The 14,578-nt window shown below is 35.0% G+C and overlaps 3 protein-coding genes across 3 annotated transcripts; 2 read left to right on the top strand and 1 right to left on the bottom strand.

Moving 5' to 3' along the window:
* Positions 1 to 6,470: 6,470 nt before the first annotated feature.
* On the top strand, positions 6,471 to 8,723 carry LOC123317582 (uncharacterized protein MCAP_0864-like). Its single transcript, XM_044904170.1, has 2 exons — positions 6,471 to 8,236; positions 8,307 to 8,723. The coding sequence occupies exons 1-2, from the start codon at positions 6,513 to 6,515 to the stop codon at positions 8,434 to 8,436; spliced, it is 1,854 nt and encodes a 617-aa protein (XP_044760105.1). The 5' UTR covers positions 6,471 to 6,512; the 3' UTR covers positions 8,437 to 8,723.
* Positions 8,724 to 9,315: 592 nt separating this feature from the next.
* On the bottom strand, positions 9,316 to 12,929 carry LOC123317581 (interaptin-like). Its single transcript, XM_044904169.1, has 6 exons — positions 12,700 to 12,929; positions 12,236 to 12,590; positions 11,561 to 12,168; positions 10,875 to 11,088; positions 10,058 to 10,819; positions 9,316 to 9,519 (listed from the first exon to the last, which is right to left on the bottom strand). Exons 2-6 carry the CDS (start codon positions 12,527 to 12,529, stop codon positions 9,454 to 9,456), a joined length of 1,944 nt encoding a protein of 647 aa, XP_044760104.1. The 5' UTR covers positions 12,530 to 12,590; positions 12,700 to 12,929; the 3' UTR covers positions 9,316 to 9,453.
* A 127-nt stretch (positions 12,930 to 13,056) lies between these two features.
* Positions 13,057 to 14,468, top strand: LOC123317583 (rho GDP-dissociation inhibitor 1). Its single transcript, XM_044904171.1, has 5 exons — positions 13,057 to 13,165; positions 13,438 to 13,670; positions 13,735 to 13,959; positions 14,018 to 14,245; positions 14,312 to 14,468. The coding sequence occupies exons 2-4, from the start codon at positions 13,493 to 13,495 to the stop codon at positions 14,215 to 14,217; spliced, it is 603 nt and encodes a 200-aa protein (XP_044760106.1). The 5' UTR covers positions 13,057 to 13,165; positions 13,438 to 13,492; the 3' UTR covers positions 14,218 to 14,245; positions 14,312 to 14,468.
* The last annotated feature ends 110 nt before the right edge of the window (positions 14,469 to 14,578 follow it).

The following is a 14,578-nucleotide window of genomic DNA, read 5'->3' as shown; positions in this document are numbered from 1 at the left end:
GGCAGTAGTATATGGGTCATTTAAAATGACATTTTGTCAATTTACGAATTCTGCTGAAATGAATTATGTTTTAACTTTTGAATCTGCAAAATTAACTTGTTTGAAGAAATGTATCGGGTTTCTAAATGCTTGGTCTGTGAATTACCAGCCTTCAAAATAAACTGCATTATAGCTTGTGTCGCAGGCACCTCTTTTTTCTTAGGATGGTGGATACTTTTCGACTTGCAATCAAATTATTCTGAACTGATGCAGATGAAGAAGATATATCACCTTCCTGGGATAGTTGGGACTATAACGCTTCTTTTCAACAACTCCATCCCAGCCAATTCTCTACACGGATTATCTTATTATTCCACTAGAGGTGTATGCGGCAAAGGGGCGGCAATATTCTGTTTATTCCTGGGTCTGATGGCAGCATTTGGTGCCTTGATAGGTGCATGTTATATTTGGATCGCTGATTTCCTGCTTAGTAATAATGATTACTTGTGGCCAGGATATGCTATATTCAGTCAAAATTTACTCATATTCTTGTCAAATATGCTGATGCGGTTTGCTAGGCAGGTGGAAAGTATGTGAAATTAATCAAGAAAAGAGAAATTAGTAATAGTAAGAGTTTTTTGTATGAACAAAATACAATTGAAAAAGTTTATTTATCCCAATCTATAGTCAACCCTTATTTCAGAAGAATGGACTCGTTTCGAATAGCACAATATATACGGAATATATATAAAAAATATGAGCATGTGCTAATAAAAGATTTAAAGAATTGAGAGCTTTTGGTCTTGCGCCGTTGTCTATGGTTGTCTTCTGAAAGTGAGTAATTGTCACTTTACCGCGAGCTTCTGTGATTTTGACACATTGCGCATGTCGCCTCGGAAAAAAATGAATGTTTTTTGAAGGATAGGATTTTAGTTGTATATCTTAAGGTCTAGCTGTACTATAAGTATTTTCAAATGCGATTTTCTACTTTAATAAAGTTCCGATAATAGTATCTATCTATAATGGATTCCGAGGATAACTTTAAACTAGTGACGGAAAAATTTTTGCAGGTTTGTAAGCGTATTATTTGAAGAGCAACTCAAAAAGTATAATCATATTTATTTACAGTCTGATGCATCTATTATAGAGTTAACAAATAGTTTTACCAATTTAGTGACCGAATCGAAACAAAAATTCGATGATGGGTGTAGAACTGCTTATATTGATATCTTATTAGATTGCATTCACAAGTACCTTTATTGCATTATAGAATATGCAGAAGGTGGAAATGCTCTAACACGATCAGTAACATTGAAACAGCTCTGCAACAGGATTTGTGTAAGTTACTTTCTGGTCTTCGAGATTATGCTTCATTTTGATATAGCGGTACATATAAACTCACGACAGAACTACCCAAAGGTTAAAGCATGAATACGAATTATAAATTTTAGACGGCTGTAGATCAACTGAAGATTGAACATGAGTTTGTCAAGAATTTATCTCTACTCACTTTCGAATTCCTTTTCGGACAACCTTCTTGGATAGCTAAAGAAATTCTGAGGATGTATAGTGCAATAATTCAGCAATGTGATAAAGCTGTTCGGACAGAAGTAATCCAAGAGAAAGCCCCTTACTACTTGTAAGAACAAATACATATACGTATATGAAAAATTTAAATTTACTTCTTTCAATTTTAAATTCAGATAAGTATATAAATGAATCCTCTTTTGTGTCCAATTTCAGAAACCTGTGTTTCTTAAAAATAAATCTGTTTTAGGGGAAGGTTAATGGATGAACTACCTTTCGGGGACTTTGAGTTTCAGCTTCTTATAGTTGAGATACTGTTTAGAATTTCCACCAAAGAAGTATTGAATAATATGATCAGTATGAACTTTTTAACAGAAGAATTTAGGGAGGCTTTCTATCAAATAAACACAGATGAGTTTGATTTAACAGCTAGAAGTTTCCTGAATCTCTTAAATGAAGCAGAAAAATATGTTTTTTCTCTCCTTTGCAGCAAGGTTGTATTTGACGATTACAGGCTTCAAGAACCACCTGTAAGTATGCATGTGTAATGTTTCTACTGATTTCTTGAATATTGTAATTAATTTAATTATCTTGGTTATAAGGACAGATGAACCATAAAGTTTAGACTATTTAGAAGCACCTGGATTCCTTCGTCTACTGTATGCGCAATATTACCTCTTTTCAGGAATTGACATCTTTCAAAGGGCTCTGGGTTGATTTTAATGTGAGAGCTGCTACTGTCACTCTCTTCATAAACAACGAGTCCTTTAATCAAGATACTAAATGGGAAATGATAACAATCTTCCCAGAAAATATTGCAAAAGTGGATGTCTCTTAGTGAGTACACTCACCAATAAGTTTATCATCTTGAAAAAAACGCTTAATTCCAAATATTTTAGTGTTTTTAATGAAGAAAAGAGAAAGAAAGAAGGCATTGCTAAATTTGCTTTGAAAGGGCCTTGTCAATTATGCTACGCAGCTGCACAGCATAAGTTGCTCAGTTGTAGATCGCTCACATTACATTCGATGGAAACTGAAAAATTCCGGGAGACTTTCAATCAAGCTTTCCCAAAAATTCACAAGAAAACTAAACAGAAGGTATGTCAGATGATGTGGTAGAACCAATTTTAATATGAATTTTTTTCAGCAAACAACCACTCTAACTCATAAACGAGGTAATATTTCTTACTTTGAATTCTATTGACTGCATTCTTCAGAATATATAACAAGTGATTTTTGCTGAAAAATTTCTGTAATTATCTGTTTTGCAGGTTATAAACCACTCGATATAGTCTCGGTCAAAAGCTGTGCTACCAATCCGAGTACAACTTTCAATGTGGTAAGTTTGAAATTTTTGCAATGTTGGCAATAAGGCTCCTCCAGATGACATAATTCATAGCCTACTAGATTGAAACATCTACTCTCCAATGGTAACAATGGCAAAGTCTAATCTTCCGGCCTGTTTCACTCTAGTAGGCTATGCACAAATTTTTTTGAATGATGAACTTTCTTATTGCAGACTCTCGATTCCAGTGTTACTGGAAAGATAACAAAATCAAAAAGCGTAGGTGGAAAATCCGTCACTGTTGCCGATTCTACAATAATTTCCATCTCTTCTAAGTCCAAAACCATTTCGTCGAGGAAGAGCTTGAATCTTTCTCTAAATCACTCGAATCTACTAGAACTCGAGGAAAAAAATGAAGACCAATCTTTGTTGAGTTACAAAATAAAGAACTTGGGAAAAACGTGTAGCAGCAAAATGAAAAAATTTGTGAATTTCGACGATATTAGCTCTGGTTCGAACTTGTCTGTACTGGAACATGTTGAAACCGGAAAGGACGCCGAAAGAGCTGTCGCCACTCAAAAAATGAAATTGTCTGGTTTGGACAGACTGGATAACGACATGTACAAACATGAAAAATCGAAGGAGAGGAGATTTTCCGAGTACAATAAAGAATTCCTATCGAATTTGATAGATATAGAAGATAACGAGGATGAAATTTGTGGATACATTGAAAAAAGTGATAAAAATCTGGTTAAGGGGGGAAGTTTCGGTGCTTCCAAGTCGAAATTGTTGAAAACCGAAGCTGATTCGACCACTTTGATTGGGGGGTTATACAGTAGTAACTTGTTGATTGAAGACAACGAATCTGATGAATTCCAGTCCATTGTAGATATCGACAAAAAAAGTTCAGAACATAAAACAAAACATAAAAGTTTCGGGTTGAAAAAAATGTATGCCGAAACTAAAGTGAATTACAAAACTCTCAAAAATAGTAAAATAACTACCAGTTCTCTCGACCAAAGTATATCTGGACTTTCAGCAGATGTCGATTCTGATCTAGAGAAAAACAAACAAAAGATAAGAAAAACCAAGTTGAAGGCTTCGAAGAACAAACAAAGGGAAAAAAATACATCCAGAAAAATAACTGAAAATTATAGAAACATGGAGATGGGAAGTTCTTTAGGGGTGCTGTTATCTCCAGAATTATTCACTTTATCCAACCAAGATTCAGCAGCTGACAATAATGAAAATAAAATACCTAAAACTATCAAAAAAGATCAAACATCATCTTGCATTATACAGAATGTTTCAGTATCATCGCTGATCCATAGTACACACGATCCTCATTTAAATCACACCGAAGCAAAGAAACCCTTGATTCAAAAATATCCCAGCAATGAGAATTCACAGGAACCTAGCCAAGAATCATTGGATAAAACTGATTTAAGCACAAAGAAATTCGATTCCAGTCGAACACTAAAAAAATGCAAACCTAAACTTTCGCAGAAAGATTTTAAAGGATATCGTATACTGGGGGATTATCCGGTTTCAACCTTGATCGATGGAGCTCGAGATTGTAAACTAGACGAATTCGATCATCTGAAATTGGAGAGACCTAAAAATGTATCGCAGCATCCCAAAGTGGAGGTTCCAGTTGAACCGGAATTGATAGAAATTCCAACTACGAAATCTCAGAATCCCTTTTCTCCCCAAACCGAATTGTTTGAAACCGCCTTGACGCACTTGGATGTTGAGGAAACGCCAAGTATGCCAACAACTGGAAGAGACTTGGAATTGTTCCTGGATATATCGCAGGAAAATGGGTGTTATAAGGGTAGCTCCCAAGAGAATTCTCAGGAAGTGAATTTCAGTTCGAACAAGTTGAGAATCCAAGTTTTATCCAATATTCAGATCCAGCCTCCTATATCGAAGCTTGGAAAAGTTAGTCAGGTAAGAGTTAATTTTTTTAGGAAAAATCTTTAATTTTCGAATTTCTCTTCATATTTCTTAGGATAAAGGATTCACTTCCACAGAAGAGCAAGATAAAATGAAAAAATCAGATGATGGAGACTCATCTAAACAACCGCATGTCATTGGGGCTCCAACACCGGATGACCAATCGACCAACTCAAACAAAAATGTACAAGATTCCGCAGAATGTCAAAATTCGAATGATGAAGAGTTTGAAGTTATCGACACTCAATCTACTTCAAATTCTGGGGGTTCCAGTGAAACTTATCTTTCGAATGAAAATATTATCATCAGTTCGGTGGAAAGATGTGAATCTGATACAAGAAAAGAAACGAAAACTCTTGATTCAACTGAAGAAAAAGTTTCAAAGGTTAAAGAGAAACTCTCCTCGCAGGAAGAGGAGAAAACAATGCGGAAATCTATTGAAAAGGAAGCTGTTGAAGAAGTAGAGTCTAATGCCGAACAAGAAGTCCAAAAAAAAACTTTTTTGAAAGATGCCAAATTGTCCAATGTGGACGACGATGAAGATAATATACCTTTGTCTGAACTGAAACATAAAATTCAGACAAAAACTGCACCTCTGCAACGAAAGAAATATGTATCGTTTGCTGATCAGGTAAGCTTCGATTTTTTTGTATGTTATCGCAGAAAATTTCATCAATTCAAAATTAATTATCACCAAATAAGTTTCAGTGTACTGAGCAATCTACCAATTCTCCACATGCCTTAAGGGCTTCAACGTCAGACAACGATTCAAGCAACTCGAAAGAAAAAGTACAAGATTCTACAAAAAAACAGATTCATGACTCGAATAATGATGACTTTCGAGTTGGTGAAAGTCAAACAACCACATCCAATTCTAAATATTCTAGCGAAACTAACCTTCCCACTGAAAATAATATTATCGGTGCAGTCGAAAAATGTGGATCTGATATGAAAAACGAAACGAAAGATGTTGAAGTTGCCCCAGAGTCGCCTAAAAAAAATTGTTCGCAGGATGAGATCATCAAAAAGAAACTGTTGATGATGTTGAAAGATACCGAATTATCAAATATCGATGATGAACATATTTTACCTCGGTCTGAAAGACGAAAACTTCAAAAAAAAACTACACATTCGCTACAGAGAAAATTAACATTTGCCAGTCAGGTAAGAGTCAATTTTTTTCAGTATGTTCTCTCGGAAAGTTTCATCAAGGGGCGCCAACTTCGGCTTGTTCAAAAAATCTTACGTTTTCTCTACAATCTTTTTCTAGAAAAAAGGATCCACTTCCACAGAAGAGATTGATGGAATCAAAAAATCAGATGAAGAACTCTCATCTAAGCACCCTACCAGCTCACCGCACAGGGCTTTAACGCCAGATAAGAAATCGAGCAACTCTGAAGAAAATGTACAAGATTCTTCAAAACATCAGATTCGTGATGAATTTGGAGTTAGTGAAACACAAAACGTTTCCAACTCTAAAAATTCCAGTGAAACTAACCTTGCAAATGAAAATGAAATCGTCGGTGTAGTTAAAAAATGTGGATCCGATGTAGAGAACACAAAAAAAGGTCTTGAAATGAAAGTTGCTCATGAGTCGCCCAAAAAACTTTATCCAGAGGATGTGAAAATTAAGAAGAAACTCTCATCACAAAAAGAGGGGAAAAAAATTAAAAAATCGGTTGAAAAAGTTGTAAAAGAAGTCGAATCTAATACTGAACAAGAAGTCCAAAAAAAATCAGTGTTGAAAAGTACCAAATTATCGATTATGATGGACGACCATGAGGATGATACAACTTTGTCTGAAATAAAGCATAAACTTAAGAAAAAAACTGCAGTTTCGCCACCCAAAGAACTTTTAGAGAATGAGATCATTAAAAAGAAACTCTTCTCGCAAAAAGAGGAAAAAACAATGAAGAAATCGATTGAGAAAGTTGCAGAAGAAGTCGAGGCTAATGCTGGACAAGAAGTCAGGAAAAAAATTGTGTTGGAAAGTACTAAATTATTAAATATGATGAACGACCGTAAGGATGATACACCTTTGTCTGAAATGAAGCATAAACTTCAGAAAAAAATTTCAGCACCGAAAGAAAATCTTCTAGAGAATGAGATCATTAAAGAGAAATTTTCTTCACAAAGAAGGCAGAAAAAGATGCAGGAATCAATTGATAAAATTGAAGTAGTTGCAGAAGAAGTCAAGACTAATGATGGACAAGAAACTGAGAAAAAAATGGTGTTAGATACCAAATTATCCCATACGATAACGGAAGATGAGGATAATATACCTTTGTTTGAATTGAAGCGTAAACTTCAGACTAAAACTGCACGTTTAAAATCACCTGATTTAAACCATCCCCAAATGAAAAGCAAGGCTGATGAAGCAAATGTAAGGGATCAAAAAAGAATAGAAAAACAAAGTAATGTTTTCAGCGAAGATATTAATGTTTCTCAGAAATGCGAGGATAGGGAAGAAAATATCATAGAAACGATTGAAGAGGACTCCACAAGAACTTCACCCAACAAAAAGAGAAAAGATGAAACAGCATCTTTGAATCGAACTGATAAAAATATAAAACTGAAAACCTCAGATAGCAAAACAGAAAACGATATTAAAACATTCCAGAAGTGTGAAAAAAATGAATTGAAAAGATCAATAGAAAGAAACAAGGAAAATGAGAATAACGAAGTTAGAATAAAAATTCCAAAAATGGTGCGAAGCAATGCACAAGCGGAGGCCGAGATCAAAAAATCCGACCAAGTGTTCGATGAAGTAGAAAGATCGATGTCTTTGTTATTCGATATGGAAAATAATGAACCTATTGAAAAACCTGTCAATTTGCCTACCCAAAAAATTCTACAGGACACTAATAGATTCGCAAATATAACTGCCAACACTACTAACTCCCTTACAGCAAGTAATGCCGGAATGCTTAAAAGGGGCAGAAAACTATTCAGTCATGAAAATGAAGAGGAGAATTTCCTGAATTTCACACTCGTACAAGAGAAAAACGAAGAGGTTAATCCGGTTAAAGAACCAAAGAAAATTCGAAAGAAAAAAGAAAAAGATTCGAGAAATTCTCTGGAAAAGAGTAAAAATAAGAAAAGTCCACGAAAAGCTACTAAAAACCATTCAGAAATTCGTCATAAAAAAGATTCAACCTGTATAAATCGTTCTAGACCTAAGAGGTTAGATGCATTCTATGATCGTGTTATTGAAAAACTCAAAACGAAAAATTCCTCTTCGAGAATCTCACATTCAGTTTATCCGAAAGTGAGGAGAAGTGAAAATGACAGAGACGGAAAATATAATTTGGATTTCTCCTTGCTCAAAGCCAGCTTTCAGAAAAAGCAAGAAACTGCTCAGTCTAAGTTGAAATTTTCGTCTGGACAAAACGAAAATAGAGATTTTGTGATCGAAGAACCCTGCCACAAAGATAGCGACAGGGAGGAAAGAAACGTGATATGTGAAAATCAGCAGGAAGAAACAGATGAGTGAGTATTATTTGTTCATTATTTTTCTAAATTATGTGACCATATTTGCTGAAAATAACGATTATTTCAGAATTCTGAGAGAAATTTTGAGAAATCTAGGATTGCTTTTCCGTAAAATAGCTGATGGTACATTAAAAAAACCTTCACCTTCTATACAGAAAAGTCTACTAGCTGCTGCTGCTGCACTGATTGATCTTTAACTTTTTTTTGGCAGTGTAAAAGACCTCTAAGGCTTATTATTTCGGTTTATCATTTTGAATATCGATCACCTCGAATCAGAAACTTTGTACTATTTAGTGAATTTGTCAATATAACTTGATCAACTCGTTATTTATTCTATTTAACTGATTTCATGTTTTTGTTTGGTTAATATGAAATAATTTATTTTTGTTGAATGTTGGAAATCTATTAGTGTTCTTGTTTTATGTTTGGATGATTAAAAATTATGCATACTGATTTGAATAAACCATTTTATAATGCCTTTTCATTTAAGAAGGCTCAATTCATGGACAACCAATTGTGAGTGAATCAAACCTACCCTGTAATCAGTTTTTCAATGAATACTTGGCAAAGGCAATGTCATTAATTTATAGTCGAGAGACTCTGTTTCATAATCAGTTTTAAACAGCATCTTATCACAGGATGTGTTGATTAAATGCATAAAATAGTTTCACTTGCCGTTTCATGCTTGTGTTTGTGTACTTCACTGACAGTTTGTTTATGGTTGACAGCTTTAAAGTGACATTTGTTAACTGTCACATGTCACTTTGAAATGTCAAAGTGACATTTGTTAACTGTCACATGTCACTTTGGAACGTCAAAGTGACATTTGTTAACTGTCACATGTCAAAGTGGAATTTGAATTCGCTTTATTTCTGTGGTTTCGTTAAGTTGCGAATTGGTGGGGCCTCCTAAGCTTTTTCCTTTTCATTCTGAAGATCTTTGATTTATTCGATCAAACTTTTCGATCATCGGTCCTTGAAACGTAAACGTGTGGCAATTACGCTAACGTAAACGCAGCTCAACAGTGGTATCTACCACTTAGTGCTCAAAGAAATTGCAAATATCAACTATTGAAATAATTTATTTATTACATTTATTCAGAACATAAATGAAAAGATATAATACTTTAATGACTACTGAATTAATGATGCAACTGCTTATTTACTAAGTAATGTGTGAATTTAATACTAATACGATGAATCTCAGATTCTTCTTCAATCAAAAGCTCTCTTCCTTTGAGTGAGATTCTTTTTCAGGTCATCGAAAGGATCATCTTTTTTCTGCGAAAAACAAACTTCTTATAAAGCCCGTACTAATCCTGAATCAGCGGAGAGGCTGCAACATATATACACAAACTTTAGACCGGCTTGGGGATTATTGTCCCTCATCAGTACAGTGCAGCGTAACACATCTCAACCGGAGAATGGTGTCTTTAAGTGAGAAAGGAGAATGAGAGATATTTTTCAATCCTTTGTAGGGTTGGTTCAGTCTTAACTGGACAGGTGGCGCGTCATGATGAGGATTGAAAAATATCCCTCATGGCTGGCCTCCTTTCTCGCTTAAGACAGCATCCTTCGATTGAGATGTGTGTTACACTGCACTGTACTGATGAGGGACAAAATAATCCCGAAATCGGCCAATACTTTGAGTATATTTATATGTGTCAGCCTCTCTGGGAATTCCTTCGCTGATTCATGACTAGAACGAATTAATGGAACGACAATTTTTCGAACTATCGCCTCCATATTAAATATTTCCGTGATGCTCGCGGCTCTTGACAGCGGAGTTCTGTGTTTGCTAGGTTAAATGTCAAAATACCTTTTGTTTATCGGCGTTGGTGACACTCAACAGATCGCAGCTACTGCTGGATGGAACGGGGGAAACGCCAATGAATTTGACATTCTTCGTAGGGGTAGTGGGAGCCGACCTTTTAGCATTCGGCGATTTGAGAATGCCCTTCGGGCTAGATTCGCCAACGGAACGCTCCCCTTCTATGACCTCCTTATTTTCCCCATCATCCTCTTGATTTTGCTGCCTCTCTGCAGCCGTAACACTTGGAAGCTTCGTAGGGGATGATTTCAGCCTCAGATAAAGGTTGCGCAAACGGTTGTATTGATCATTCCTCTTTTTATTTGTCGCAATAAGTTCGGCGTATTTTCTCTTTTCTTCTTTATTCGTCTCTTCGATTTCCCCCAGCTTTTTCTTTAGGTCCTGCAGTTTGTTCTCCAAGTGGGGTTGCAATGTGTTCCTCTTGTAAACGAAGCGATCGTTCTCGTCCGCGAGCTCTTGGTGGAGGTTTTTCAGGGAAGTTTCGAGTTGTTCTTTGTTCTTTTTCTGCGATATCAGTTCTTTTTCGGCTACATCTAAATCATCCTGAATCCTCCGTAGCTCTTCTTCGTATTTTATCGTCTCTGTCTTTAGCTTTTCAATTTCTTCGTATTCCCTCTTATTTGTATTCTGGATGTTTGATAATTCGTGTCGAAGGCTTTCAACTGAATTGCGTGCTGTCAAAAGGTTCAAGTCTTCGTCATGATTCTGTATTACGAGATTGTCGTATTCTTCTTTCGATGTAGACATTTGCTGTAGAGAAATGGTCATTTATGAATAAAATAAATTGAATATTGTAAAAAATCACCTTTTCTAATTCTTCGAGTTCTTTGGCCAACCTCTCTTCCTCCTGTTCTAAGTCAGATAATTCTACATCTTTCAAACTACTCATTTCTTCTTCAGCAATAACGCCGTATTCATTCTGTACAGTCTTCAATTCTTCCTCAAGCCTGGAATTCTCCTCGATCAAATCTTCAGCGTATCCCTTCAAGCTTTCAAGCAGAGCGCCGGAACTTTCGATGCTAGTAAAAAAGCTTCACATCACACAAACCAAAATGGGCAAAAATAGAGTGTTCGATGCAATATTTGAATGATTAAGTGGGTGGCTTTCTTCGAAAATGGATAAGGAATTTTTTCAACGCTCAATACCGTTTTATTCATTTTACAATAGCTACTCCAATTTACTCTAGAGTAACGTAGTGGCAACTTTCTAGTACCCGATTTCTATGGACACAGCCGGTGTTCTGTGGTTATATAAGTAATAGTATTCTGTGTTTATATACACGGATATTCAAATGTGTTTGAGTATCCGTGGTTTATATAATAGTGTTCTGTGGTGTACTGTCAAGATTATAGCTTAGTTTTACTCTATGATCTTTGGTGTTCTGTGGTTACAGCCATCTTTGGGTTACTGCTAGCAAATTTTTACGGATCCTCCTTATTTTTTAAATTTCCTTATCCATCCCCGAAGAATTTTCACCCGTCGCAGTTTACCTTGTGAGGAGGCCGCTGCGTTTCAATTCCATCTCTTGAATATTCGAATTCAAATAATTCCAATTTTTCCATTGTTCCATCACCTGCTCGTAATGCTCCTTGATTCTGGCGGAACTTTGAGAAATTTCTTCGTTCTTCTCTTCAATTTCCCGATCGATTTTCGTTATTTCATCTTTTAACTGTTGGTTCTCTTGTAACGTAGAGCCCAAATCGTTCTTGAGGCTTTCCACCTCGTTTTTCAACTTGATAAGCATCGCGTTCTGTTCACTCCCAATATGACCACTGGTCGCTTTGTATTCTGCCATGAAATTTGTTATTTCCGCCTTGACTTCATTTATTTTAGTGAATTTTTCGTTTATCATTTCAGAACTTTCCTGGTATTTTTTTAATATTTTTTTCTCCAGCTCTGCGTACTTCAGTGTGCAAATTTGTTGCTCTATACTGTTGACATATGTTTTGAGCGCGTCTAGAATTTCCTTCGTAGTATATGTGAAATGTTTCATTTCCAGGAGTTTGCTATTTTCATTGTTGATTTCTATTTCTTCTCGAAGTTGAATGTTTTTCTCCTCAAAAATTTTCTTTCGTAACTGCTGAATGTTTTCTTGTACCTTCAAAATTGAGTTTCAAATAATTTCTCCCATTAAATAAAAAAAAAACGAAAAATAAGCAAATTACCTTGGTACTCAGTTGCTCCATCGAAGATTTTGTTATCTTCCTCTGTTCTTCCATGAAAATATATTGTTTAGCTTCTTCGACGATCAGTGATTTTAGATCAATTTGTTGTTTTATATTCATCTTATTTTCGACCACTTCTTCTTGAACCTCGGCCATGTTATTTTCTTGTTCTTGCGTTTCGATCTGTTTGGAGCGAGTGAAATTTGTGAGGGTTTGGGGTATTTCTTCGCAGACCTCATTATAATTTTCTATTTCTTGAGTTGTCTCGCATTCAAACTCCGTCGAAATTTCCATTTTTCTCGACTCCCTATGCTTATATTTCAACAGAACTTAAATAACTCGATACTTGTATAACCTATTGATGAAAATAAACTTGAAAAAAATTTTTTCAACAATGTATATTATAAAAATTTCATATTTTTCGACAAGCAAAAAACTATTTATACATCAAAAGATGAACTTACCTACGTCACAACGCTCCCAACACTGCTGAGATTCAAATTATTATTATAATATTTATTATAATAAAATTCGAAGAAAGAAGTTCAATAAAATGGTGCGAAATCAACTTTAGAATTTATTTAATCTATGGCAAATTCACAAATTTCGACTTCAAATTTTCAAATGGTTCATAGAACCAGGATAAGAATTTTCTTAGTTTGATGAAGTTTTCGATAATTTTTAATGGAAGAAATGGGCAAAAAAATTGGGGAATTTCTGGAGAATCTTAATAATCACAAAAATCTTTTTCGAAAGATTCAAAGACTTTTTGCTTCCTGAATTGAAAGGATCAAGGATCGAAAATAATGTTTGTATTCAAGATCGATGGTTGCCTGTTATCTCGTCTTCTGTCGATTGTCGTTTGGTGGTTAGGTGATTTTTTTAGTTGACGCCTTTTTAGAATATTTATTGTTATTATAAATTTTTTAGGCAAGTTGAAAAATCTATTACATTTACATCCACGTATACTAAATTTATACAACTACAATCACTAAATTTCGTGAAACTGCTTCATTTTCGTTTCGTCTTTCCTGTTGAAATTGGAGGATATGCAATGATTAACTTTCTTACGCAATTTTGTTTGAGCATCATTGATATCTTCCCTTTTACACTAAATATTTTTGCATTTGAAAACTTCCATCTCAGTAGAGTTGTTCAAACTTACCCCCTCGTCATATCTTAACCTTATTTCCTATTTTTAGAAAGAATCTGAGTCATCTTTGGATCCATTTGTGATCACATTAAAATTCCAAAAATATGTCGGGGGACGCAGTAACTACACCTGATGAATTAGATCATGAACCTGAAAGTAACTACAAACCCCCTCCTGAAAAAACTATTGATGAAATATTGAAAACAGATGAAGAAGACGAAAGTCTTCGGAAATACAAAGAAGCATTATTAGGAAATGCGCAAACTGGTACAATCATTGTTGGTGAGTTTGAACTTAAAGAACCAGGTTTCGGATTTCTCAAAATATGGATATTCGTTCATTTCAGAACCTGATAACCCTAGAAAAGTTATAGTGAAAAAATTAGTTTTGGTTGTTGCTGACAGACCTGAACTATCCCTTGATCTCTCAGGCGATTTGAGTAAATTGAAGAAAGAAACATTTGTTATCAAGGAAGGAGTATCTTACAAGATTCGGATAGAATTTATTGTTCAGAGGGAAATAGTTCATGGTTTGAAATATGTGCAAAAGACCAGTAAACTGGGAATTCCTGGTAAGCTCTCTTTGAAAACCAAAGCTTGTAATTGATTGAGAGTTTCCTTATATTGCAGTTGATAAAATGACCCATATGGTAGGTTCTTACGCCCCTAAAACTGAAATGCAGTCCTACACCACTCCCCCAGAAGAAGCTCCCTCTGGATTGATGACCAGGGGTAGTTACACAGTCCATTCATTATTTACAGATGATGATAAAAATGAGCATCTCAAGTGGGAATGGACATTTGAGATAAAGAAAGATTGGAAGGATTAACTTGTGTACCGTATCAGAATTTATTATGGTGAGAATATTGCGGAAAATTTGTTTCCTATTTTGCTATTCGAGTGAATTTCGTTTTCCATTTCAGATGTGAAATATTCATCAAAAGTATTACAAGTTTAATCAGCGTGAAGTGTCAAATTTTTATACTCCGAACCTTTATATACATTGATGTACACAACCTTTTTGAATATTTACCTGAAAAAATAAATTTGATATGCCTTAAATTATACATATAACAAATATTCTGCATTTCCAAGTACTCTTGAAATGTCGCTCCCTTATGTATGTGAAACCTTCGAAGTATGTATGCTTTATTTTTGTATGTTTTGGTAGGTTCAAACAAGCTTTTGAA

Source organism: Coccinella septempunctata, chromosome 7, assembly GCF_907165205.1.
Source record: "Coccinella septempunctata chromosome 7, icCocSept1.1, whole genome shotgun sequence".
NCBI lineage: Eukaryota > Metazoa > Arthropoda > Insecta > Coleoptera > Coccinellidae > Coccinella > Coccinella septempunctata.
Note: the sequence above shows the minus strand (reverse complement) of the source record. Positions and strands in the feature narration are given on the sequence as shown.